Consider the following 26,057-nt stretch of genomic DNA (forward strand, 5'->3'; position numbering starts at 1 on the left):
GAACGTTCTGATTATCCAAACTAGAGTTGTCTTCCTTTTTCAAATTTGTAATGCGACCTACGGATATCACTGAGCAGAAAATCAATCAGAATTTCTAGATATTTTCACATTTTTATATATTAAAATATATATATTATATATATATATATTTCGTTTGATATTTTAATATTTTATTTACTCTTTACTCGTCAGCAAATCTGGTTCTTCCTTTTCTCTAGACAAGGCCTTTACATAACTTTATTTTAAAACAAGTGGTGAGGATACTGCCTAGGCATAGTTCTATGAGTCTTTGAGTATCTATGTCGTTTTCGAGAGAGAGAGAGAGAGAGAGAGAGAGAGAGAGAGAGAGAGAGATATTATACGCATAAGAATGAATTCTTAAAAATATACATGTTACAGGTCCAATAAGAATAAAACTGTTGTATGGGTTTACTTGTTTATTTGATTGACTGATTGGTTGATTTATGGAGCCCTAAAATTGAAAATATATTATAAATACATGTAAATCTACAAATCAAATAATTACAAACACAAACAATCATATATATCACATGAAATACAATGGTATAACATTACGCTCAACATTATACTTTTCTTCAAGATACAGTATGTACAGCACTCTGAATAAAGGGCAATAACTCTTAATTTCAACTGAACAGATTTATAGGGCTTTACAGATAAAACATAAAAAATAAAGGTAAAAATGGATTTTGGTAATTAAGCTGGAAAGTGAAAAGCATGAACTGCATGGGATACTGACTGACCAAAATGACTTAACCAATAGCAGGACAGGGCAAGACCTCAATTATAATAATAATACATCACATATGACACTATCAAACTGGACAAAACACTACACAGAACGCAAAACACAACACAAGCACATGGCCAGGTAAACATTGAAATTACACAAACACATTTAATATTTTAATAAATTTTTATTAATCTGACCTTACTACATACATGCATAGTGTATATCCGTCACAAAACATTGATTGATGACTGTTGACGACTTAAAACATGCTATGACTAGATTTTTTTATTTGTGTTTTTATTGCGTTTTCTACACTTTTTTTCATCGATCCGCGGAGTACATCTTACAACGTCCTGACGGATAGAGGGCTGGACAACCTGAAAACGTAACCTCCTTGCAACTTTCTTTATATTGAAATAACCCATAGGAAGAAATATTATAAAACACAATAATACATTGCGTTGATAGCAGTTATTGAAACAATGTCTAAATTATCTTAAATTTTAATCACTTTTGATTTGATCATCTTAGCCGGGGGGAGGGGGGGGGGGACTTACATGTGTATGTTCAAACATTCACTCGCTTGAAATCCTTTTTCATCCTGTTTGAATCAGGGATCCTTCGTACATTTGCTTTGTTATTGTTAGCTTCCGTTGCTTTGTTTCTCTCTCAGTCTGTGTTGTTTTGAGCTTTGCTTTGTATGTTCCTTCTTAATTTTCTTGGAATCGAATTTCATTTATTTTATTGCTTATTTGTTTTTTTTTTTTGGGGGGGGGGGTTCAAGGTCACTTTGACATTTTTTCTTTTTTTTTTTTTTTATAAGTACAGCTTATGACTGTGTATCAGAAATTGTCACTCAAGTTATTGTCAAATATAATCTGACGTTTCCAAATTTATCAGGTTGTATTTTTTCTATCTTTTTTGCAATATGTTGCTTTACGGCGTTTCACCCATGCGCAACAGAGGTCTAACTTTCTTTTCGATAAACCCAACCAACTTCAGAGATTATTGAGAATTTTTTTTACCAAGAATGGTGTTCTCAGGGAGGACACGTGGTCGCGGATTTGGTGCAAAAGGCGGGGGCATCCATGCAACGACTAGAAAATCGTCATCAAGTGTCGACAGATCACGCTATCGAGATCACGAGCATTCAATGTCACCACCGCGCAAAAGACCGACTTCTGTAGAAGACCGTCTTGGGGCCAAGGTGGTGGAATGAAATTTGTGATAAATCGTTTTATATTTGAAATTTCTACATTTAGAAAATGTTGTTAGACACCAAGTACTATGTTTAAGAGGGAATGGAATTCCATTAACAGGTCCGGCACAATCTCTTGATTAAGCTATATAGCTTGATTTAGCTATATAGCTTTATTAAGCTATTCAGAATAGCTTGATTTAGCTATTTTATCACACTTTGATCTCAATTGTGTTATTTTCCAAGTATGCACCAAAAGTCGCACCTTGGTGCAGTGATGATATTCAAACTTGAACTCTTATGAAAATAATGCATGTAAAAATCACTCATCAAATTGCGTCTCCTTAAGAGACTTTGTACTCAAAGTTCTAAAAGTTTTGGGGCTATATAAAGCAATTGAAACAGTTACTTCTTCAATGAAATTATAAAGGAGGCCAATTATGGTCAACAAGATAATTGATTGGTAATAATTCAGTACAATGAGAAGCAATCATACTTATCCATGCCTCAACGCACACAAGGTAGTGTACAGTTACCCAAACAATGGAAATTCATCTATCACTTAAAAGTATTCAAATGCTGCAATGTTAGAACTATCTTTGATTTGGGTTTTTGATTTGATAACCCATATTACGTATATGAATAGTCATATACTTGCGACTTTTTGTCTATTTTGTACAAATAACATTTTTGTGAAAACCTGCATATAAATAGCTTTATCAAGCTATTTTGAATAGCTTAATAAAGCTATATAGCTATTTCAAGCTATACAGCTTAATCAAGAGATTGTGCTGGACCTGATTAATGCTGTCATTTATAGTTTATGTGTTGGGAAGGCTCTCATTTCAGAATCGGTGCATCTACTTACGACGTATGCAAAAAGCAGAGAAATGGTGTCATTTTTAATAAACAAAGAAAAGCTATTCACAAATTAATAATGAAGGCATACCTTTTGAGGTGTATAAGCCTTCCATGTCCAAGTAGCCACATATCCTTTTGTGGTGAAGCAGATCTGCTCCATTTTGTTACGTTGCATCTATGTGGTACACATTGTAACTGCAGTGAGGGCCTGTCCTGAGACAAGTGTAATTTAACTAGTCAGGCCCTCATTCCAGTTTAAATAGGTCCCTATAAACATGATGAAAGTGTTCGCCAAAAAATATATTGCAACTAAGGACGTTAGAACAGTCAGTTTGATGCATTCCTCGGGACCTACTGAATTTTGGATGGACCAGAAATAATTGATCAGTGATGCTAATTCAAATATTCCAAACCTATAAACTCGGAACAATTAGCATGATTAGTCAAAACAAATGATGACACAGATAAGTTCAGTATGTTAAAAGTAGCATCATATGTGCATGATTTGGCTGACAACTTGTAATATCAGTGAAATGCTCTTAGCAATTCTTGTTGGTATCTAGCAGCCTTCAGACATCTGGTCCAAATATATTAACTTGAACATTGGACCAGATCAATTTTTGATGGATTTATCTGATGCTCTGGTGTTTTTGAGATAGACTACTTGAGCTGTGATGTAACAAAATGGAGCAGATCCACTCCAGCACAATTTTGAAAGGTGTGAATAATAGTACTCGAAAATAAGTTCCAAGTTATAATAACAGACAGTTTAAGGTGTTCTTGTGCTTCAGGACCAAGAAAATAATCCATATGAAAGAAACAAATTTCTCCTTGCAAAAATTCATTTACCATTTTAATACGGTATAATTGGAAATTTTAGCATCGCACAAATGTAGCGATTTATCCCTAAAAACTGGTATATATTTTTAGCAAGAAGTAATTTTTGCTAGCGCTCTCGAGCGCTAGCAACTACGTTAGTCTATATTTCTGAAATACGCATGCTCAATTTCACTGTCAGGGATTCTGGGAAAACTGCTGTAGATAGACTGTACGACAACAATTTCGTTTTGTCATACAAAATTTGAAATGATCCGAATTTCAGGCCTTTCCTGTCTGATATGCGCGATATACATTTCGTAGGTTAGAGACAGTCAATACCACTCTAGATCCGGATTCTGAATTTTTTTTAATTTATTGTCTAACCTACACATAAAAGTACAAGAAAAAATTTGGCCATATAATGCCAAGATTCTAGACATCTAGCTTTCCTTACAGACTTACCACCTCAGTGGATAATTTCGGCGAGCTCGGAAAAAACAACAACAACAAAAATCTTTTTCAGAGTACATCGGAAAGACATGTCAATTTAGTGTTTATCATCTGAAAATACATATGATCTGAAGTTTCGTGTTTTGTTGTCTAACCTGCACGTAAATGAACAAAAAGTAACAGTAACTCGGGTCTTATAAAACCAAGACTGTAATTTCTAAAGTTGTAACGAATATAGCTTTTCTAATCTACCTTCATGGATCTTTATGGCAAGCTCGGAAAACAGCGGCAACCTCGGATATGTTTTCTGAGCTTGCCGGAAAGGCCCGAAGGTGCTCATTGGTTCTACTGACCTTTTATTTTTCACCTCGAAATTGAAATTACAGTAAAATACAGAATGCTTAAAGCACAGTTAGGAGTTTTGCCATTGTCGACGTGAAGCACACTCTTAGATTCACCATTCTGAATTGTGACCCCCCTCCCCAAACTCAACCCCCAGTGCACCAATCTGCCTTCCTATTAATAATTAATCGATTCAGCAAATTTAACAAATGGTTCAGATATATTCTTCTGTATTTTATTATGATACAGCGCTAGCTCACCAATCTTTTTAAAAGATAAGCTTGTAGTGATTTTATAATGTCAAGCAAGATAACTATAACGAGTGATATGGAATAAATTGTTAGCGATATTCAAATTTAGCGATCTCGGGACTATCGCTAATAATGCCAAAATTAAAACCTCGCTAAAAATTCTGCTTATACGGTATTCTGAACTTTCATTGCTGTTGATTTTGCTACCGGTATATTGCACATAATTCAAATTCCGTCTTGAAATTGTGTCTGTATGGTGGACAATATTTTACTTATAAAATATTCTGTCAAGGTTTTAAGATGAATGTGAAGGAGTTCAGTGCAGGGAATGTCAAGTGTTTATTTGTTGTATAAATATTAAGCAAGCCAATCCTATTGCTGCAATTTATTTTAGTCTTTTAGATGCATTAATTACTCTCAAGGGTGATATTTTTACTTTAATTTGAATATGCAGGAAAAAAATGAAGTCCTGTGTAAATAGAAAACTAAAAACAAACAAAAGAAGTATCAGCATCCTTAGTAACATTCCCAGCAGATGCTCAAACTGTGGTAAGCTAAGATTGCTAGTTTGATGTAAAAAGGAATGTATAGATTCCATTTATTTTGAGTTTCAATTATGATGAATGCTTTACTGGCCTGCAAGTAGGAGTGCAACGATACACTAACCTCACGATACAATACGTATCACGGTATTCAGTTCACGATACGATACGTATCACGATACATGACGAGGTTAAAAAGTCTTTCAAGTTTGTCATCATATTTTTTTTAACTTGACAGGTTTATAAAAAATTTTCATATTTTTTAATAATAATTAAAATAAAATTTTGTTAACTTAAATTGGATTGTTAGGTAGATCTTGGAGTTTTGACAATATTCTAAACCAATGATGAACATTTACAGGGAACTACGGGGACCTTTCCTAATAATCTTCCTTTTAAAGTAGAATGAAAAGGGAAGACAGACATTCTTTTATTCCTTTTATTTACGTAGAAAACCAGTTGTCATATTTCTCGTGTTTACACGTTTTAGTCAACAAGACAGTGATTTTTCATCGAAATACACACGTGATGAAATAAGGTGTATTACCAAAGAATACGTTTAGATCTAAAGGGTTTATCATTTGTCTTAACATCTATAACTTAATAATCACATTAAGTCCTTCTCCGTGTTAAATCTGGGGTCCATAAGATGCTGGAGATGAGTTAATGCGGTATCCGGCGACCTCACGTTTTGCGCGGAAGCCATTTTGAAATTGTAAAAAAAGGAAACAAAACGGACGATTCGGATAATTCTGGACCGATTGAACCGAACCGCGATATCAGTTTAGCGTATTGTGAATTGAACCGTGGAAAAATATACCGCGATATACCGTCAAACGGTTTATCGTTGCACCCTTACCTGCAAGAAAAGGTATTTCAGCCAGGAACAATTGTGTCAGTATTGTACATCTTTCAGATGTAAAAGACAGAAATAGAGAGTAAGTTTGTGTTTTATGTATGAGTAGGTGATTTCATTAATTTATATTACCAGTAAGCATTTCATACATGTTAGTGAACATAATCTTTTAGCACAGGGATATAACTATCAAAAAATGTGCAACTTAGTTTCCTCCTTGGATTTATATAAACTGCCATAGAACATGCAATAATCACTCTATACTCCATAATTCTGTTGAAACTGCTATTAATTAGTAACTTTGCATGTGTTTTGTAGTATCCTGATGAAAGTCCAGCACCCCAGGCAGAATCTCTGAGAATCACAGTCGGAAATGACATTTTTAACAAAGGATCAGTGGGAAGTCCTCTTTCTGATAGACTGGGTCCTCCAGTCCAACAGTATCAAAACCCAGACAGTATATTTGAACAGGAAAGAATGTATTATGGGGGAGGAGGCAGTGAAGAGAAAAGGGAGGATAAATATAGAAGGGATTCTCCATCAAGGAGGTACCAGTCTGATTCACGTGGGAGGAGAGATGATAGGGATAGGGACAGAAGGAGAGACAGTAGCCGGGAGAGGAGGGATAGGCGGGGGAGTGGTAGAGATCATCACGACGGAGGTCACGATCGGAGGGACAACAGGAGGGACAGTCGGGATTACCGTGACCGAAGGGAGGAAAGCCGTGAGCGGCATCACAGCAGCAGCTACTCCAGTCACTATGACAGGAGAGATGAACCTCTTGATAGAGACTACCGTGATCCATATAAAGGTGAACTTGATAAAAAGTATGATGAAAGATTCAGTATGGAAAGGTTGGATCCGCAGTATGAAGATAGACTGAGACGTGAAAGTGACATTTATGATGACTTATCTCGTGAGAGGAGTCAGGAGGGACAGAATCCTCCAGGGAATTTTTACGGGAGGGGAAGCTTCGAGTCTCTGACACAGCCGGGGACGCAGTCGGGATGGAGGAGTCCCCCAAAGTCTGAGCCAACACCACCCACAGCAAAACCACTGAAATCTATTCTTAAAAAGAAAACAGACAATGTGGCACCTCCGGTGGTGCAACCAACTGAAATGGGAGGAGGTTCCTTTGGACTGCCTGTAGAAAGTAGACTTGGGCCACAACTGGGGCAAGAGTATAATTCTGGAAGACCTTCGCTTGGACACTCCATGGACATTGAAGATGAAGAGAGATTTCTTTATGGAGAACCAGAAAAGAAAGAAATCCCTCCACCATCATCACAACCACCACCCTGGTCCCAGCCATTTGTAGGAGATCATTTCCAGCCCCAGACAGGTGGTAGGCAGCAGAATAATACTTTCCCAATTCTTAGTCAGAGGCAGTCACACTCCCCACCCCCAGCCTACATCCCAGAGGAACCCCTGGAGTCGGAGAGACAATATGATTCCTCCGATCTCCTGAGCATCTTCACGAAGAGGCCCCAGCCAAGAGTGATGGAGGAAACACGCCCCCCACCAGCACAGCCACAACCTACACAGCCACCACCCATGCAGCAGCCAACTTCTTTTGCAGAAAGTGTGAGTCAGGAAGTGAAACAGCAGAAATATGATCCTACAATTGAAAACATTTTAAAATCTATCGGTTTTGATTTTGAAATGTCCAAACGAATGCAGGAAAAGGCAGGAAGTGAGCCCAAAAAGGAGGAGCTCCCTCAACAGTATGGAATTAACCAGACAGCCTCATTCCTTGGGGGAGGGTTGTCTACTGAGGAGATTGGCTTAAATCTCTTCCCCAAAAAGAAACCGTCAGTTGAAACTTCGTCATCACTTGAAGATAGAGACAAAGGAAATGAAAGGGCACCTTATGATGGGAGACAAAAAGAAAGCTTCGTGGACCAGGTTCTGAGAAAAGATGCATTCAGTAAAAGGGATTTGTATCCTCCTCCCCCAGAATCTTCCACACCACAACCTCCAGTCACCTATGTTTCAAGTTATGCTCCATACTTGCAAGGATATGCTGCACCTACTTATACTGGATCTTTTATGCCAACACAATCTGAAGCTGCTATTTATTCTGCTCCCCCAGTTGTCGACCCCTATAGATATCCTCCAGAGTATTCAATGGCACAGTCACAGCATGCTCCACCCGAGAGAGCATATACAGCAGAAAGAGCATACTCAGCAGAAAGAACTTACTCAGCAGAGAGCCAAAGGGATGCCAGTATAAGTCAGGTGTCCCCAGGGTTACCAAAGGCTCCAGAGAAATCTGTAAGGGAAAATCTGACTACCATAACCTTAGAAGAAAATCTCCCTAAACCTCAGAAATCAGAGCCTTTATCAAAGAAGAAAAATGCTAGACCAAATTTAAGAGAAATTCCAAAGTCATCTGAACCAATAAGAAGAATCCCTGAAACTCAAACAAAATATGATAAATCTCCTGTTTCAACAAACAGAACAGTTTTACCTCCCAAAAGTGAAAGTGCAAAGATGCCTCCACAAGGAACCAAAAGGCCAGCAGAAAAAGAAATGGACCAATCTTTGATAAATAAAAAGAGACAGGCAGAAAAGCTATTAAAAGACAAGGAGGAAAGACAGAAACGCATCCAAGCTCTGGAAGAAGAGTTAAGAAAACTTCGACGACAGCAGAACGAGATCATGCGCAAAAAGCGTCGTCAAAAAGATGGCCACAAGGACCCGATTCTTCTACAGAACAGTAAATTACAGGAGGAAATCGCAATGCAGATCTCCAAGCTGAGGAAACTCAGTGAAGGAAAAAGTCCGGAGGAGATCCAGCCACAGCAAAAGAAAATCAAGGTGGAAAAAGAGCCAGAAAAGGTGAAAGAAGATGTGGAAATGGCAGAGGGAAGTGAAAGCAAAGACAGATCTGGAACTCCAGCTATAAAGGAGGAAGTCCCAGCACCAGCAGTTGTCAAACAGGAAGTTAAACCAGAGACGGCAGTGAAGCAGGAAGAGAAACCTAAACAGGTGATTTTACCAAGAGAAGTAGCTTTGCTGGCCAGTTTTTGTAATATTAATTTTGTTCAATTTTAAAATGAAATTTTCATTGCAGCATTAAATGTAAATCTTTGGTAAGTCATTTTAAACTCTTTAAGAAATAAACATTTTTTTGAATCGGATATGACATTTTACATATGTGATATGCTCTGTATTTTACAGATGTCTTTCCAAGTAAAAGGAGCTCAGAAAACCAAATACGAGTTCTTTGATCCCGGAAAACACTGGTGCAAGCTCTGTAATACTGTATATGACACGGCCACACTGTTCCTAGAACACACCCACCTGCGTCACAACAAGAAGGTAGAGACGGACACCAGTCAGTGTAAACTGGTTCCTCTACAATTCTGTATAAAAGCTATTTGTCTTCAATACCTTGTCTGAGCTACTGTAAGATTTATTGAGATAAAAACATCTTGTTTTACATGTTTGTATAATCATAAGTTGGACCTGTAGATAGTAATTTAGCAGAATAAAGATGGCGTTTCATAGTGCCTTACACATGACCCACTTTAATTGTTTGAATCTTGTTTGATTAAAAAAACATTTGAACTGCCATGGATTGGGAGAGTTGGCTTTGTGTTCCGATTTCTCTTTTTTTCTGCAATCTTCAAGAAGATACTGCAGATTTTCCCAGAGTAAAATTCAAACAAAAGTTTGCGAAACCTCCCCCTTTGAATTTTTACAGTGGAAAAACACAGACACGTATGATAGACCTTGGATTCCAGATCAGATGAAGAATCCCCCTCAAAAGAAGAAAGGACAGAAAGTAGAAGTGGTGGCTCTCAAGGGTATCTGTTTATCTGTGTTTATTGCTGGTAGAAGATGCTAGCCATCTTTGTCATGTTCCTTTATACATATTATGAAAGCCATCATTGTCATATTCTGATATAGATACATGTACAATTTCCTCTCTGCTGAATAGAATTCTGAAATATGCTAGTAAAAAGGTACTTTAAAAAAATAAATCGAAAGTACTTAGAAAATTGAATTACATGTATTTAAATTTTAATTTATGTTATTTTTATGATTTGAATCAAACCAGATTTTGTTTTCCAGGACCTGAGTTCCTATTCCCCACAAATGGCTTCTACTGCGTCCTGTGTCGGGAGTTCTCGGGGGATGTACAATGTGCAGACTTTCATCTGAAAACTGAAACCCACCTTTCAAATTACCAGGTAAGGAACAGAGGTGATTTGTGTTCATGTAAGTTATAGTTCATCATCTGGCTTTTATTCTAATCCCTTATTTTTTTCTTTTTCGGAGTCTTTTCTAGGTACATACAAAACCAAATAATTGTACTACATTCTTTGCTGTTTTTAAGAATTTTCAAATTAAAAAGTGACCTGGTAAGGAATAAGTTATTTGTGTATTGATTTTACCTTTTGTTCCCAATAGAAATTTCTGGTGGACAGTCCTTTTTATGAACAAAGACGGCAACTGGATCGTGCCAAGGGCCTGGCTGAGAAACAAGAAAAAAATCTAAAGGAGAAAGGATCTAGACCTTTGTTTGGAAGAAATCCCTCTAAAGAGAAGGAAATAAAATCCACAGAAAAAGCTCCGTCCATCAACATCGAGCAATCCGAAAAAGAAGTGGAGGAGCTATCGGATGTTCAAAGCAACTCTCAGTCCAGTGCAGCAAAAATAGCCAAAGTGAAACTGTCCTTAAAGAAACCCCCTATTGCAAACCCCACACCCAAGCCAGAACCAGAGCCTCTTCCTACAAAGATGGAAACAGAAGCCCCTCCAACACTGCAGACTCAGAACTCAGTGGAAGAAGCAGAGAAAAAGGCAAATGGTGAGAAAAAGGAAGACGGAAAGAAAGGAATAGAAATTAAAATCGCAAATAAGATTGGAATTGTCGGGAAAGTCCCAGCAAAAAAGAATGCCCTCCTTCCTCCCTGGACCCCTGTCACCAGACAAGATCCTCTGAAGGCTGTTCCTGCAGCGGAGGCAGAAAAAAATAAATCAGCAATGGAGAAGAAACAGGTGACAGCACAGGATATTTTAAAGGCATTGCAAGAAAAGAAAGAACAGGAGAGAAAGGAAATGGAGGAAAAGGCCAAGGAGGAAGCCCTACGTAACGTGATGGAGATTCCAGTCCCAGAGATGCCGAGCAAAGATGAGGAGGAAAAGCCCGGAGTTAGACAGGACACAAAACCTGACCTCAGCTCAATACAGATTCCCATCCCAGAGACACCGAGCAAGGAGGAGGTGGAAAAGCCCAGAGTGACACAGAACTCAAAACCTGACCTCAGCTCAAAGGATATTCCTGTCCCAGAGATGACAAGCAAGAATGAGGAAAAGCCCGGAGATACACAGAGTGCAACAGCTGACCTCGGCTCAGTACAGATTCCTGTCCCAGTGATACAGAGCAAGAAGGAGGAAAAGCCTGGACTTACACAGAACATAAAACCTGACCTCTGCTCGACGGAAATACCAAGCAAAAAGGAGGACAAGCCTGGAGTTAGGCAGGACACAATACCTGACTTAAGCTCAATACCAGTACCCAGTCCTCAGAAGCCAGAGAATTCAATTATCAGTGAGGACAAAAATGTAGAAAGTGACAAGGGTCAAGAGACTTGTGATGTGAACATTAACAACAGTAAAGAAAATTTAGAAAATATTGTGATGCCAGAGTCTGGACCAACAACATTGGAGAAAGACCAGAAAATTCAAACTGATTCCTGTCCAGAGACAAGGCAAGAAGAAACTGTAAAAGGACCATCAGAACTAAGTTTAGACAAAAATAAGACACTTGGGGCTGAAATCAGTGCATCAGGTACAGTTCACAATGTACAGGAGGCTGGAGGTTCGCAAGAAAAGGAATCTTTAGCAGAAGTTAGCAGAAAATCACAAAAAGACAATCAGACTTCTATTGCTGAGGTTTCAACAAGTCACACAGCTGTGGAAGTCACCCAGATCATTAGTATATCAGAAAATGCTGGAGACGACACAGAAAAAGAAGATTTGAACCAAGGACCACAGACATGTGAATCAGAGGATGCAGCCAATGATGTAGATGATGATAAAACCATAATTGACGATGAAGATACAATGGACAATAACGATGTCTTAGAGATCAGTGACGATGACACTCGGGATGGGGAGGACAATGAAACCACAGCTGTGTCCCAGCAGAGCCGATGTCGGCCGATAGAGGACGTGATTGAAATCAGTATGGGCAGCCTTGGTGATGTGGTGGAAGTGGCTGTCGGGGGCGAGACTGACCAGGATTTGGAGGGGGATATAGAGTGTGATGTGGACCAGCTCTATGGGGTGATAGGAGGAGAATCAGAAAATCTGGATGATGTCTTGTCTGTGGGACAGGATCGTGGAGGGGCAGGGTGCTTCTCGGAGTTGGGGGTGAAGCCGATGGATGTGGAGGACACGACGGATGGGGGAGGGATGAATGATGAGGAAGTGGGGAACATTGTGGATGAACTGATGCACAGCAACGGCATAGAAAGTGGTAAGTAAAGCGTCAATTAATAAGATAGAAAAATGTTTAGTTAAACTTCCAGAAGTATAAAGATAAAACTATGTAACAGTGTGGGTACTTTTGAAGTATTTATGATATGACACTGGCTCACAACTAATTCCCAATATGTAAAACTTGATGTTTAACACTCTAATTGCTCAAACAACCCATTTCAAATGAAGGTTTTATAAAAAGTACATTTTATAAATAACATTTCATGATTGCATCTGAAGAAGTACTGTAGTAATCTTTGACAAGTATTTTATGCTATAATTTGAATCTGTTAAATAGTACAATAGTGTTATGAATAGTTCTAAAATCGGACATTTTTTTTTCTTCTAAATCCCTTCCTTCCAAATGATAAAGACATGCAACCTGTGCATGTTCGTCATCTTCACTCCATTTTTTACATTTTTGTTGAATTGCTCACTTCTAAGCTTCTAGTAGTCATTATCAGATATAGATTGTTCTGTTCAATTTAGATTTTTTCTTTTTTGGACATCAGGAAAGCACATTTAATTAAAGCAAAAAAAGAATTACGGTACTAAGTAATGCTTTCCTCTTGTAACATTGATAGCAAATTGCCAGAGCTGAAGTTACTTATTTAATTATTAAGGTTATATAAGATGATATAATCATAAAGGTATTGTAAAATATTACCAGGTCTGAAGGAGTGGATGTCCAACTTTGGTAGGTATCCATGTACGAATCTGTCCGTTAAATTATTTCATTTTACCTGCATGCTTTGTATTGATAGGAATTTGGTTTTGCATGGGACTCGATGGACTTGGTGTTGTTGATGGCTTATAAGGAGATTTTATTTACCATTACTGTTCTTTTGTTTTGTATTAAGTTGTTTGCATTTTTGCCTTTATTTTCAACAATATTTGTAGTTATGAAGAGGAAAATTAATAAACATCTTTTTAAACTTTCACCGATTTTAGCGTTAGTTTAGTAAGAACAGTAGGAAATAAATACATGTATATAATCTTATCTGTTTATGACTTCATTAACATTTATAATTTTGCTTACATCTGGAAAAATATGAGCAACTTTTAATTGAACTTTAAACATTATTATGATCATTGAGAATCTAAAGATGAAATGGTATTGTTTTGTAATGTCGTCTGAATTTTGCAGATCAAGAGAGTGTCCTGAGCGGGACGATGGGCAGCGACTTTGAGATCGTAGATGAATGTGATGAGGATACGTGAGACGATAACTGTGGTATAATTGTTACAATGTTAGCTGTTGGCAGGGACTGTGAGTTGACGAGGACACGTGTGATGATAACCATGGTATAATTGTTAGATGTGGTGATGACTGTTTCAAGGGGATGTGAAAATTTAATCATGGTTTAATTGTTATGTTGTCAGCTGTGAAGATGAAGATTTCAGTGTTTGATTTGTTAAGTCCTGTGTTGTTATGATGTGAAGTAAGAGAAAGCCATGCGAGGATTACTCTAGTTGTCAGGCTGTAAGCTGTGAAGATGAATACATGTGTTGAGTCGCAAGTTCTTAAAAGACAAATCATGTCTATTTAGTTTAGAACTGTGAAGTTTTTATAAACTATTCAATGAACTTGAAGTATGGACATTTTTTTATCGGTGCTTCATAAAAATCTATTGATGGCAATTGTGATTAAAAAATCTGAAATCACGAATGCCATTTTTTACATTGACTCATCATTTTCATTACTTCATTTTGCATGTTACACCAGAAATCCATGATACATGTAATAATTGTCATTGTTTTGTATTAAAACCATATCAACAAAATCACCTGGTCTTGTTTCTTTACAATGGTTGCAGGAAAGCATGTTTACTGTAAAATGTTACAGTTATCTTGGTAGAAATTCTTGGATTTTTTTTTCTTCAAATTTTTCGTTAATAAACTGTGGTCATGAGTTTGGGATATCTTTTTTGTGGATCTTCTTGAACTTAACAGAATATCTTCATAAGAATTCTGGTACAGTGCATAAACGTATTGTTAATCCTGATAGGAATTTTCGGATGTCTGTAAAATATTATCCATGGGAACACTTCAAATGGGGAGTATCGATAACTGCATAATCAATGCAAAGAAAGCACCTGCTTTGGTCAGAGAATTCCTCATACCACATTTTTTTTAAAGGGGTGTGGGTAAACTATTGGTTTACACTCCTACTGCATAACCTCTGGAAAAAGATGTTTACAAATGTTTCATCATTTTGCTTTTTTTTTAAATGGAGATGACCACCATGTATGAAAAACAATGCTCAACAGAGCCATTGCATCAAAGTCATTAGAACGGGGGTGCGTTTGGAACGATCGTACTTATCCCCTTTAAAAACCACTAAAAATAAAATGTTTGAAAGGAAAGAAATCATTTATCTGTTTAAAAGCATGCTGTTTTGTTTTGTTTATATGTGAAGAAATTACATCAAGAATCCACCATAATGGTACCCATTTTATAAAAAAAAAAATCTTGCTGTGAGGAGGGTATACATCTCCAGAGCCTCTTCGACACCCCCTTTTCAGAAACTTGACAACCCAGAATATGTACTCAGAAAATCAAAGTCCATGGCTACATTTTGTTGAAGTTTTTTGTACATACATTATATTATGCTAGATGTTTTTTTTTATGTCAATATATTTCTATGTAAAACATCGTTCCAGATGAGGCCATGCTTTGGGCTATAATTTCAACTTTCTAGTGGCTGCTTTGATACTAATGTGACTTAAGTGCCCCCCCCCCCCCCCTCTTTTTTGGAAAAGATTATATTTAAAATTTATATACTTAAGCGAACTTACCAGGTAAGAATGCTTGAATCCCGGTATGACTAAATGTGACCCTGTTGCTTTTCAGGTTTTTAAAGATTTTTCATATATATATCTATAAAACGTTAATTCCATACTATGACTTCATCCGGGGGGAGGGGGGTGATTTGAGCAATCCTGGTCCTAAACTTCGATGAAATGACTATCTGTAAAAGCTATCGGTGTCTTTTGTTCTTGAGATTTGTACTTTTCTATGTAAAACTTTAACCTCCTATCGTGGCCAAACCCTTGACCCTTGGCAATGATGACTTTACACTAGATCAGGAGATGACCATTGGTTTCTTCGAAAAGACGAAAGCATGAAAAGGTTATATAGTGGACAATCATCTAGAAAATCTCGCTGCCTGGCTCAGGTGAGCTAAAAATCAGAATGGCGTTTAGAATATCCGCTTTGGTATAAGGCATTAAAATAAAACTTGTACATGCATTAAGTTTATTTTATCTTGTTCCCTAAGCATAAGGGGAAGCTAAGCACAGTGTCCAACAATAGTAAATATAAAATATAAGTGCTATAAAATATTTCCATCTCGTAATTGATACATTTATGTAGTGATACTGAGCAAAAACACAACATTCATTTAATAAAATAACAAGTAGTTTAAAATAATAGCTTTGTTAATATAGAAATAAATACTATAAATATGAATATTAAAGATACTTCAGTCAATGTCAAAGTCGGAAAACAACAGGTACTCCCGCAGTGATGTTGGGAGTTTGAGAAGTTTGATTTTATCCTGGATTTTCCCACCACTTCCAAACGTTTTCCGGATACTTCTACGGCAGTGTTCCATCAGCGGCCTTGGAAAGGCTGATATTTCACGAACTTTATTTTTCATTTCGTCCTCTATAGTTGTCATTTTTTCAAGTGTTGGAAGGTGATTCTTTAAAATGTTAACTGCTTCTTCACAGTAAGCACTGACTAGCCAGCGAAGCACCTGTTCTTTCTTCTTATGAACCGAGTGTTCGATTGGGTTGCAAGGTCCGCAGTAGCTACTCAAAGAAGACTGTGTTCCAAACTTGCAGTTTGCTCGTAAAAGTAGTTTAACGGACTCTATGCTGAATCCGTCTACAGCAAACCATAATGGTAAGGTTCCTGCATCGTCTCCAAGATTTGGATCCGCCCCATGTTCCAATAAAATAGCAACAAGCTGCGGGCTGTTGTAAAACACGGCTTCGTTCAGTGCCGTCATACCATGCAGACCACGAACATTTGTATCAGCACCAGCGTCCAGGAAGAACTTAACAGCTTGTATTTGTTTGTAATTAACCGCTGATATCAAAGGAGTCATTCCGTCCTGTTTCTGAATATCAACGTTGAACCCCGCTCGTATTATTTCCTGGCAACACGGAACACTTCCACCAGTGGCTGCAAAATGCAGCAATGAATTACCATTATTTGGTCTTTTATTCAGATCTGCACCTTTTTCTATGAGAAATTTTAGAACTTCAGTTTGTCCTTTAACCGCTGCGTTATAGATAGGTGTACATCCTAGGGTATCTTGGGCGTCAATATTAGCACCCGACTTCAGAAGAGCTTCACAACATTTCAAACTTCCCCTTTCTGACGCCCAGTGAAGAGCTGTCCGTTTATTATAGGCAGCCATATTGACGTTACATCTCCGTTCGATTAGAAAGTTAACAATGTGCTCATGGCCATATAATGCCGCCATCATGACAGGCGTGAAACGTCGAATATCTTGGGCGTCAATTTCTGCGCGTGCATCAAGCAACAGACGGCAGCATTCTAAATCGCCATGTTGCGCTGCAAAATGTAGCGCCGTTGCAGCACTGTGGCTCATACGATTGACGTCACACCCGTACGATAGTAATAGTCTCATGACTTCAACGTATCCCATCTCCGCCGCACAGACTAGCGGAGTATTACCAAACGTGTCCTCTTCTTCCAGATCAGCCTTGGTGTCTAGCAGCAGCCGACAGATTTCTATGTGACCATTTTCCGTGGCACAATGAAGTGCAGTTCTGTCATGGTAACCACGGCGACGCACGGAGACATTTTTACTCAGAAGACATCGGACGATTCCTATATGGCCGTTAGCAGAAGCCACAATCAAGGGCGTATCTGTGCGGGAATTTTTCGCGTTCACATTGGCCCCTGCAGCCAAAAGCATATTACAACATTCTATGTAGCCTTCACTGCATGCGTAATGTAGAGGGGTGTTCCCCATTGGTCCAGCCATATTGACGTCAGCGTCCCAACGTAATAACATATCAACCACTGAAGCGTGGCCGCCCCTAGTGGTGAGGGTGAGGAGGGTGAATTCTTCGTCATTATGTATATTAGGGGAGAACCTGCTGTTCTCAAGAATAAGAGCGGCACAGTTTGCCTTTCCGCTTCCGCAGGCAAAGAAAAGACAACTCTTGAGCTGCTCCTTTGGAGGAGGACATGTCTGTAGAATGTCCTTGATCCTCTGTTCATCTCCCGTCACCACGGCCTCCTGGAGACTGAAAAGAAACTGGGACTTTAATAAAGTTAATTACATTACGTGGTCTTAATTGACACTTTGGCAAAAAATGTTATTTTAGACGTATAATTCCATTAAGAGTAAGGTACTGTAATTGCCACGGGGAAACCAAACCAGGAAAAGGCACAGACTGAAAAAAGGTGGAGTCAACACTATCAGTCAATAAAGATTATATATTTAGGAAGATCATATTATAAAAAACAATTTCTCTTAAACAAACTATATAGCTTGTAAAAACACTTATGAAGTTTACCCTAGGACAACCCCTAGTACCCTTGTACGGCCAAACATTCTTCGAGCTGTGCAACATAATTTTGAGATTCATTTCATATATTTGAAGTTCCCGAAAAATTTCTCCCTGCTTAAATATTTTTGCTATTCCTATCTATCTTTCCCCTCTTAATAATCACAAATTATCTTCTTTCTAGTGATAACTAAAATTTATTGCACCTAATTACAAAAGGTTGGCAAGTATTTTAATGACGGAGAAATCTCAAAAGAAAAACATCGCAGTGCCAAGTGAGGCTGCTCTTTCGTCAGAAAGACAACACTCCTCTGACATGATTCACTGAGATAAATCTTCGTACACACACACTATACAACACGGTATATCGGTCCTGTCAACATTGGCTCAACATCTCTAGAATCTCAAAATATTTCCCGACAGTTATACGAAAAAAATGCGGCAAATACCGAGTGAACATTGCAACCTTCGCGATAAATGCATTGAAATTTTAAAGGGGTTCTTGACATGGTTTATAACAGAAGTAGGTCGTCTGCTATAAATTAAAACTGTCTGCCATAACTGGCATAAGGGACCCAATACTGAAATAACTTAATCTCTTAATACCGAGGCAAATTAAAACTTACATCAAACACTGCTTATTTTAAGACATATTCTTACCTGATAAAAACACATTGATCTTCATCATGATGTAGAAAACTCGTCATGTTAATATACTGAATCTACACTGGCCTATCTATATCAATGTATCTATAATGTTCGCTAACTTAAAATCCTGACTGAAATAGGGTTGATCATTTACTCAACCAAGATGAAAGAACAAGAGAATGAAGCAATTTGTTTACCTCGACATCGAGAGTCTTCTTTGTTCTGTCTTCTCAGCCTCACATCGTGATGTAAATGATAATGTTTATCACCTCAGTATCTTTGTATACATTATTTAGAACTTACTTCCGGTTTCTGAAGACAGCAGAGAGGTTCCGAAAAATATTGCGGGAAAATCGATTTGTGGAAATCATTGAGAACAGACTGAAACATTATTTCTGACAGATTTCCAAAGTTCTGTATAGATCGCAAATTCAATTTCATACACATGTATATATGCTTCATGCGCGGATCTAGAGGGGGTCGGGGGGTCAAGACCCCCCCCCCCCCTGGAATTTGCAAAGTCATTTTAAAAAAGTATATACTGAAGCAAATAAAAAATGACTTTGGACCCCCCCCCCCTTAGAAAACGTGGACCCCACCACCATCACCACTAAATAGGTATTTTTTACGTTTGGGAATGGACTTTAGGTTTTTTTTCTTTCTTGTCATGAAATTTTCTGGGTTTAATACGTTTTGGAAAGGAGTTTACTTTTTTTTTTCTTTTGCTTGTCAAGAAATTTCTGGATTGGAATTTTTTTTGACTGGTGTGGACCCCCCCCCCCCCGGAAAAAAATCCTGGATCCGCGCCTGTGATTTCATATTTATAAACGTTAAAAGTGGTAAAGTAAGGGTAACAAAGCTAGATATAAGTATATTTGTACGTTAATTTGAGGTAGGAGGCGGAAAGGTGAGGAAGAAAGATAACAGTGCATACATGTACCATTTTGTGACTGTGCAATAATATGGGAGTGACATGTATATGTATTCATGCGAGAAGAATAAATAAAGTTTATGTACGCAAGTTTTATATTTTATACTAAACAAAGTAAATATTAACCATTTTCATGAGGAATGAAAATAATTTGATTGTGAACAAGTTCTTTCCAAAATTCAGATTTAGAAATTATTATTATTAAAATGAAAAACAAATGATGAGTGCATCGAAATTTTAAAAACATGCCACCATTATCTTCAGTAAAGAGTCGCTGCAGCCACTTTCATATTTAATCTGTGGTTCATTCAATTACTCCCCCCCCCCCCCCCGAATTTTCAATTCATCTTGACCAATACAGCCAGTATCAGCTTAGATTTTAAGCGTTTTTTTAAAATGCAGCTTTTGACCAAAAAATAAAAACACTTGAAAACGAGTAATTTCAAAAAGCATATAGTCTTTATATATATATATATATATATATATATATATATATATATATATATATATATATATATATATATATATATATATATATATATATATATTAAATAGAGCGAAAATCCAGGCCCGTAGAACGCAGCGGGGGGGGGGGGGGGCTTTTTCTGAATATAGTATATTGCTATAGTAAATTTTCCTTTACATGCTGGTTGCCCCACCCCCACTTTTGATGTTGTAAGGTCGAGCATTAGCAAATACCAGGATTTGGACAGTAAATTAGACTTTGTTTTTTGCTTGTAAGATAATTTTGGGAAGTTGCCCCCCCCCCCCCCCCCGGCCACTTTTGGTCAGTTTTAGTTTTTGGTTTTGTTTGTTTAGTTTTTTGCTTGTCAGATTTTTTTTCTCGAAGTTGTCCCCCCCCCCCCAATTTTCTAAACCGTTGCTGCGGGCCTGAAATCAGCTTAGATTTTCAGCTTTTTTCAAAATGCGTCGTTTGTCCAAAAAAGTAAAAACTCTTGAAATTGAGTAATGTCAAACATAATAGCCTTCGATATATATATATATATATATATATATATATATATATATATATATATATATATATATATATATATATATATATATATATATATATATATATATATATATATATATTTGAAGACAGATAACGCCAACGCCACGTCGACAAAAAATGTGGGGGAAACTTTAATCATACTGGGTCAATCTTAAAAATTTTAAGAACGACATCGATTTATGTACTATAGTGTATAAAAATGATTTTTCTTAACATTGGAGAGTTACATTCTGAGTAACAAATAAAGGAGCGATAAGCATCTTACACAGTGTTGTAGCTGGGCCGTAATCAAACCAAGGCTGAACTTATCCACTGCACAAAGCAGTGTTAAAGAGTTTTGATATAATATAGATCGATTCAAGCTCACTAAAAATTAAACCATGACCACGAGGACGATACAATTCTATCCCAGAAATTAAATTACTCAGTAAAGGAGATCGATCAGATATTCTCAATATGATGTTGCGTATTAATTATGCTTAGAAATCTGAAGGTTATGGAAATACAAACAATCAACAAAGAGTAGAAGGAGGTAAGCGATGTGGCCCATTAATCTCTAGGTTACAGTTTTTCTCAGCCATCAATTTCTATAAATAGAGTCTTGCTTGGCAATAGTTTGGGTATTGCATTACAAAAACACGTGTACTATTCCGCATTCACTGGCAACAGTATGAAAATATCTAGCACTAAAATAAAAGTCTATAATAAATTGATTAATCAGCGGCTAATTAGATGAAGGATCAAACTATGAGTAAAGATCTTGAACAAAAGCTACCTGAGCATTAATAAAAGAAAAGTTTAATAGGTGAAACATCAGGTGAATAAACGAGATTAAATCACTCCACACAGAAGTGATTTAAGGTCTCTAAACCTGGATTTAAATATTGACACATATATTTACAGATTTATATTTCAAATCCGGATTAAATAATTAGTATTAGTGGCACATATAACATACACTTTTTGTTCTTTCATTTCCAAATTTTAATGGATACTTTTCACTTGTAAATTAAGTCGCGATTAGTCCATGATCATTTGCGATAGCGTACAAGTGAAGAAAAAAAAATGAATATCTTTTTACGCCGGAGCGGTGTTCGATGAAGATTTCGGTTAGTACTTAAGTGTACAATTTGTGAAGGACTTCTTGATTTTTTTTTCGCTTTTAAGAAGTATATAGCAGGAAATTTATGTAAGTATATGATCTGTAGTAATTTTTTTCTCTCCCCCTTTTACTGTTAATATACATGTAGATATGTGCAAATGATATATAGTATTGCAACATGGAAAAAAAACTTTCTATTTCTTGACTTTCATTTGCCAGATTTAAAATAATAAAATCTGTTTACAAATATATTTCTAATTCTAACGTATCCCAACGCGTTTAGAGATATATATATATATATATTTGAAATTAATATCTGAACAATTTTTCAGAGAATTACAGATGGTGGAGTCTGACAGTTACAGACATGTCAGATTTGCAAAATTTTCCAAAACTTCAGGACAAACGACTTTCTCTGATTGGGAAACAGACCCACCGACTGAGAAAGACTACATCAATTAACAATGATAAACTTAAAAACAAATGCATCACGTATGGCAAAGCTGTTGACAAAGACAAACGCAGTTATGATTATAAGATGTGGCAAAAGAGTATGCCCCACAAACAGTTTTACATTCACTCCAAGGGGACACAGAAATGTCTAAAACGGATACGGGACCAGGTTCCGGATCTGGATGACGAGAGTAGCCTGTACGGAGTTTATGGTGGCGTCTCTTTAAGGGATCTACAACCACAGATAGACACGATCATTAGGGAACAGCATCCGAAAGTTCGCCGCATAAAGAAAACTGAAAAACTTCTCACTGACGGCAAAACTGATGGTCGTATTCTGGGTAATAAAGAAGCCCGAGGTATGCTGGAAGCAATCCTTAACCGACCCTCCTTCCCGCCAAGACGAGAACGAGGCATGACTTTGTATATCAGAGCAAGAAGACCCTCAACGGTAGACACCAATGAAATAACCAGCGCCGGAGCACTGCGACTTCCACCTATCGCAGTGTCTAGAGAAAATACTAGGTCGGGTCTTGTGTTCCGACCGAAATCAAAACCCATTATGCTGAGGGATCCCCCGAAAAGATCTACCACATTTGCTTTGGGTCTTTAGAACGATTTGCTTTGTTGTTGTTAACATTTTTAAAAGTGCAAAATGTGCAATTGCTTTTAAGTATTTGGTTCTTCATCTATGAATGGATATTTTCCATCAATCCATGAAAACCTCGCTTTTGCGCTTTGATGTGAACGATCACAATTGACAAATACCTGAAGTATTCCTACCTTATTAATGTTGGAAATTAGAAACCACCTTTTTTTCTGTTTTCGAATGTTAGGTGGAAGTGGATGTGTTCAGAAACTTTATTTGTTAATGATGTATGTTTTTTGTTACTGAATACAAAGTGCTCTTAATACACATGTACACAACATTCTATTACGTGTCCTGTTTCACAATGGACTGAGTGTGGTCCTACATGTATCACGACATACACATCGCAGACTATGATGATTCCAAGTACTTCATGGATTGAGAATACATAAGAAACGTCACAGCATTGACGGGAAACGCCCTTAAACACGTGATCAGACATCCTCTGTAAAACACCCCGAACCCCTCTTCCTTGTAGCTTTTCACTGCACAGTCTATCAATCCGGAGTATTCTCCTATAAAGTCTGCCTGAAACCGGCTCTTCACCACATCAAACGGAATAATGGATGCCCACGTGATTGTTCCCGCGCATCCTCCTGCCACGAGATCAGCAATAACCCCTCGGGAATCAGACCAACCAGACGTCTTCATCCAGTGGGACAAGACTTCGTATGTCAATCCGTACAGACCGTAACTTGGCACGTCCCTCCAAGCCATGGCCACGCCCCCTTTATACAATCCCCTGATTCCATGGTGTTTCACAATATGTCTGATACAGTCTAGGGGACCCTTGAATGCTTTCTGCTTCCCTAAACATAATAATAATCGTGAAAAAATATTAATTTTAAAACATGACATGAAGGTAAAATTTTCAAGCATTGTAACTTCGCTCCAATGAATAAACGTACCGATGTAGTATTGTGTATACTGCTGTTACAGTACATACCTGAGTCGGCAGCGTCCCTAGGGATCTGTGATTGTAGCACCACCTTGACATAGTCTGTGGGTATAACGGGGATCAGCTGAGCAGCCCCTCCCGCGCACCCCGCCAGGTAAATGTTCAGGTAGGAAGACTTCCTCATCTCTCTGTCATCCTCTAAGAATTTCAGAGTGTTTCCATAAACCCCGAAGTAAACGGAGTTCACAACGCCGTAGGACAACAAAGGTGTGGACATCCCACGAAAGAAACCGTGTACCTGTAAATTATGGTCAACAAATCAGAGAGACGTATCCTACAGACATCAAATCAGAGAGACATATCTACGGACAGCAAATCAGAGAGACATATTTATAGACAGCAAATCAGAGAGACATATCCTACAGTCAGCCAATCAAAGAGACGTATCCTACTTACCAAGCACTGTAACATAAATTCAGGCATAACGAGCCAAATCAATAAGATGTATCCTATAAAGGTACCAACTTTCTTGAAATTCGGGAGAACAGTTGGAAGAAGGTTAAGATTTTACCCATCCAGTTTTGTTGATATTGAGTGCTGCGGATATAGTTCCACTGTAGCGCTTGTCGTGTAACTGTGTTTGTAGCTGAACCTTCAATATTAAAATCAAATGTTATGTTTCAATAAAATTGTTTCACAAAATCATTAATTATACTGTTGGATATTAGTGAAGTTTCACCTTTGTCGTGTCAAATGGATGGCCCACGATGATTCCCGCCATACCTACAATTTATTCACGGAAATCCAAATCTTGCAAATTGATCTCTGCATACATACACTACATGTACTTGCATATTTACCGTTATTTAATTAGCACAATATATGTTTTATCTAGCAATTCAAACCTCCAATTGCCCCAGCTATATAGTCATGAAGCACATGTTCGTTAATGGTGGGTGCGTCACGTGGTTCTGTGACGACACTTTCTGCGTCTGCCATCTTCTGTACATGTGAAGGACGATTTCAATCATTGGCCACTAGTCGATTCCTAAAAGTAAAACAGGAGTTGTTTGGACAAAACGTATAACGTCAGATATAGCAAAACAGGGAATGATCCAGCCACCCAAACTTACGTAGTGACAAGATTTACGCTTGCTCCAATTTATAGATTTCTATATATACTTGTTCACTGTACTAGTGTTTAACACGTATTGTATTGACTAGTCGTACTTTGGTATTTGGTAAAGATGTATGATTCCTGCCACCATCTCTCCGTGTACTAGTGAGTGTGTGTGTGTATGTGTGTCCAAATCTATCTTTCAGACAATGAAACCTACAACTCGCAAACATTTTTCTTACGATCCCTCTTGGGAGAAAGATTTGTTTCAATCCAAAAGAAGGTCACAGTGACCAAATATTTTAGCCGGTAAGGCTTTGCAAAACGGCACATGCATTCAAATCTTTATCGGACATATCTTACTTGTAAAAAAAAAAAAAATAATAATTTTTTGTTAGTATCAAGGTGATTTTAAGGGTAGTTCTTCAATGATCATGTTCGATTCTCGAGTTAACTGGCCTACAGAGAGCCTGTACCTCTTACAATTAATTTGACGGTTTATGAGAAGTTGCTTGCTCAATGGAGCTCACTTGAAATCACTATCACCGCCGGTGTAGTTATGTTCGTAGCGTGATAGATATACATGTACCTGCTTTTGTTTTTGACCTTAATAATCCTGTATAAAAACCCGGGTCTGTCGGTACAAGACAACAATTTGGAAAGACCAAATGTACCCTACTTAAATCAGTATTCCAATGTTAATAAAATATAAACTAAATTCTCTGATCCGCTTACTTTTATCGTTACAAAAACACTGAAAAAGGAGCGGATCAAACGCGATATTCATAATTATAATACCCGGTATTGAGCTTTATCGAAATCTTCTGTCACATATATTGATTTGTTGTCATTTAACGAGTCGATATATTAACGCATAGAGAATTTGCACAGATTGCTGACTTTGGTCTGAAGACACGATAATTATATAATATTGAACTGCACCCTCTCAACCTTGCTCAGTGAAACAATCCACTTACTAGATTTCTCCTGTCACTTCATTTTGCAGGACCCCCACTTCCGGCTCAAAGTCTGACTTGGGAGGATAAAAACACTACAGTTGTTTATAGAACTCTGGTCAAGCTTAGATCAAACCTGTTAATTATAAGTACATAACGGCAAGGTTT

The 26,057-nt window shown here is 37.6% G+C and overlaps 4 protein-coding genes across 4 annotated transcripts; 2 read left to right on the forward strand and 2 right to left on the reverse strand.

Annotated features, from left to right (window-relative positions):
* The first annotated feature begins 1,747 nt into the window (after positions 1-1,747).
* Positions 1,748-14,336, forward strand: LOC133176539 (zinc finger protein 318-like). Its single transcript, XM_061311657.1, has 8 exons — positions 1,748-1,961; positions 6,392-9,064; positions 9,257-9,397; positions 9,783-9,885; positions 10,154-10,272; positions 10,493-12,566; positions 13,239-13,265; positions 13,716-14,336. Exons 1-8 carry the CDS (start codon positions 1,785-1,787, stop codon positions 13,787-13,789), a joined length of 5,388 nt encoding a protein of 1,795 aa, XP_061167641.1. The 5' UTR covers positions 1,748-1,784; the 3' UTR covers positions 13,790-14,336.
* A 1,473-nt stretch (positions 14,337-15,809) lies between these two features.
* Positions 15,810-19,077, reverse strand: LOC133176548 (putative ankyrin repeat protein RF_0381). The gene is made up of 2 exons (XM_061311665.1): positions 18,966-19,077; positions 15,810-17,856 (listed from the first exon to the last, which is right to left on the reverse strand). Exons 1-2 carry the CDS (start codon positions 18,971-18,973, stop codon positions 16,053-16,055), a joined length of 1,812 nt encoding a protein of 603 aa, XP_061167649.1. The 5' UTR covers positions 18,974-19,077; the 3' UTR covers positions 15,810-16,052.
* A 3,106-nt stretch (positions 19,078-22,183) lies between these two features.
* On the forward strand, positions 22,184-22,915 carry LOC133202428 (uncharacterized). Its single transcript, XM_061338248.1, has one exon. It carries the CDS (start codon positions 22,184-22,186, stop codon positions 22,880-22,882), a length of 699 nt encoding a protein of 232 aa, XP_061194232.1. The 3' UTR covers positions 22,883-22,915.
* A 201-nt stretch (positions 22,916-23,116) lies between these two features.
* Positions 23,117-25,998, reverse strand: LOC133202438 (solute carrier family 25 member 45-like). The gene is made up of 6 exons (XM_061338260.1): positions 25,911-25,998; positions 24,722-24,864; positions 24,556-24,599; positions 24,388-24,468; positions 23,865-24,114; positions 23,117-23,727 (listed from the first exon to the last, which is right to left on the reverse strand). Exons 2-6 carry the CDS (start codon positions 24,813-24,815, stop codon positions 23,270-23,272), a joined length of 927 nt encoding a protein of 308 aa, XP_061194244.1. The 5' UTR covers positions 24,816-24,864; positions 25,911-25,998; the 3' UTR covers positions 23,117-23,269.
* Positions 25,999-26,057: the final 59 nt, after the last annotated feature.

Source organism: Saccostrea echinata, unplaced genomic scaffold (genome assembly GCF_033153115.1).
Source record: "Saccostrea echinata isolate AGI-Se365-2 ecotype Australia unplaced genomic scaffold, CSIRO_AGI_Sech_v1 ptg000002l, whole genome shotgun sequence".
NCBI lineage: Eukaryota > Metazoa > Mollusca > Bivalvia > Ostreida > Ostreidae > Saccostrea > Saccostrea echinata.

Coding starts and splice junctions, on each gene's coding strand:
- LOC133176539 (XM_061311657.1), top strand. CDS start 1,785: ATGGTGTTCTCAGGGAGGACACGTGGTCGCGGATTTGGTGCAAAAGGC. Junction 1,962..6,391: donor AAGACCGTCTTGGGGCCAAG/GTGGTGGAATGA, acceptor TGTGTTTTGTAG/TATCCTGATGAAAGTCCAGC. Junction 10,273..10,492: donor CCCACCTTTCAAATTACCAG/GTAAGGAACAGA, acceptor TGTTCCCAATAG/AAATTTCTGGTGGACAGTCC.
- LOC133202428 (XM_061338248.1), top strand. CDS start 22,184: ATGTCAGATTTGCAAAATTTTCCAAAACTTCAGGACAAACGACTTTCT.
- LOC133202438 (XM_061338260.1), bottom strand. CDS start 24,815: ATGGCAGACGCAGAAAGTGTCGTCACAGAACCACGTGACGCACCCACC. Junction 24,115..24,387: donor ATATCAACAAAACTGGATGG/GTAAAATCTTAA, acceptor CATAATTTACAG/GTACACGGTTTCTTTCGTGG. Junction 23,728..23,864: donor TAGGGACGCTGCCGACTCAG/GTATGTACTGTA, acceptor TATTATGTTTAG/GGAAGCAGAAAGCATTCAAG.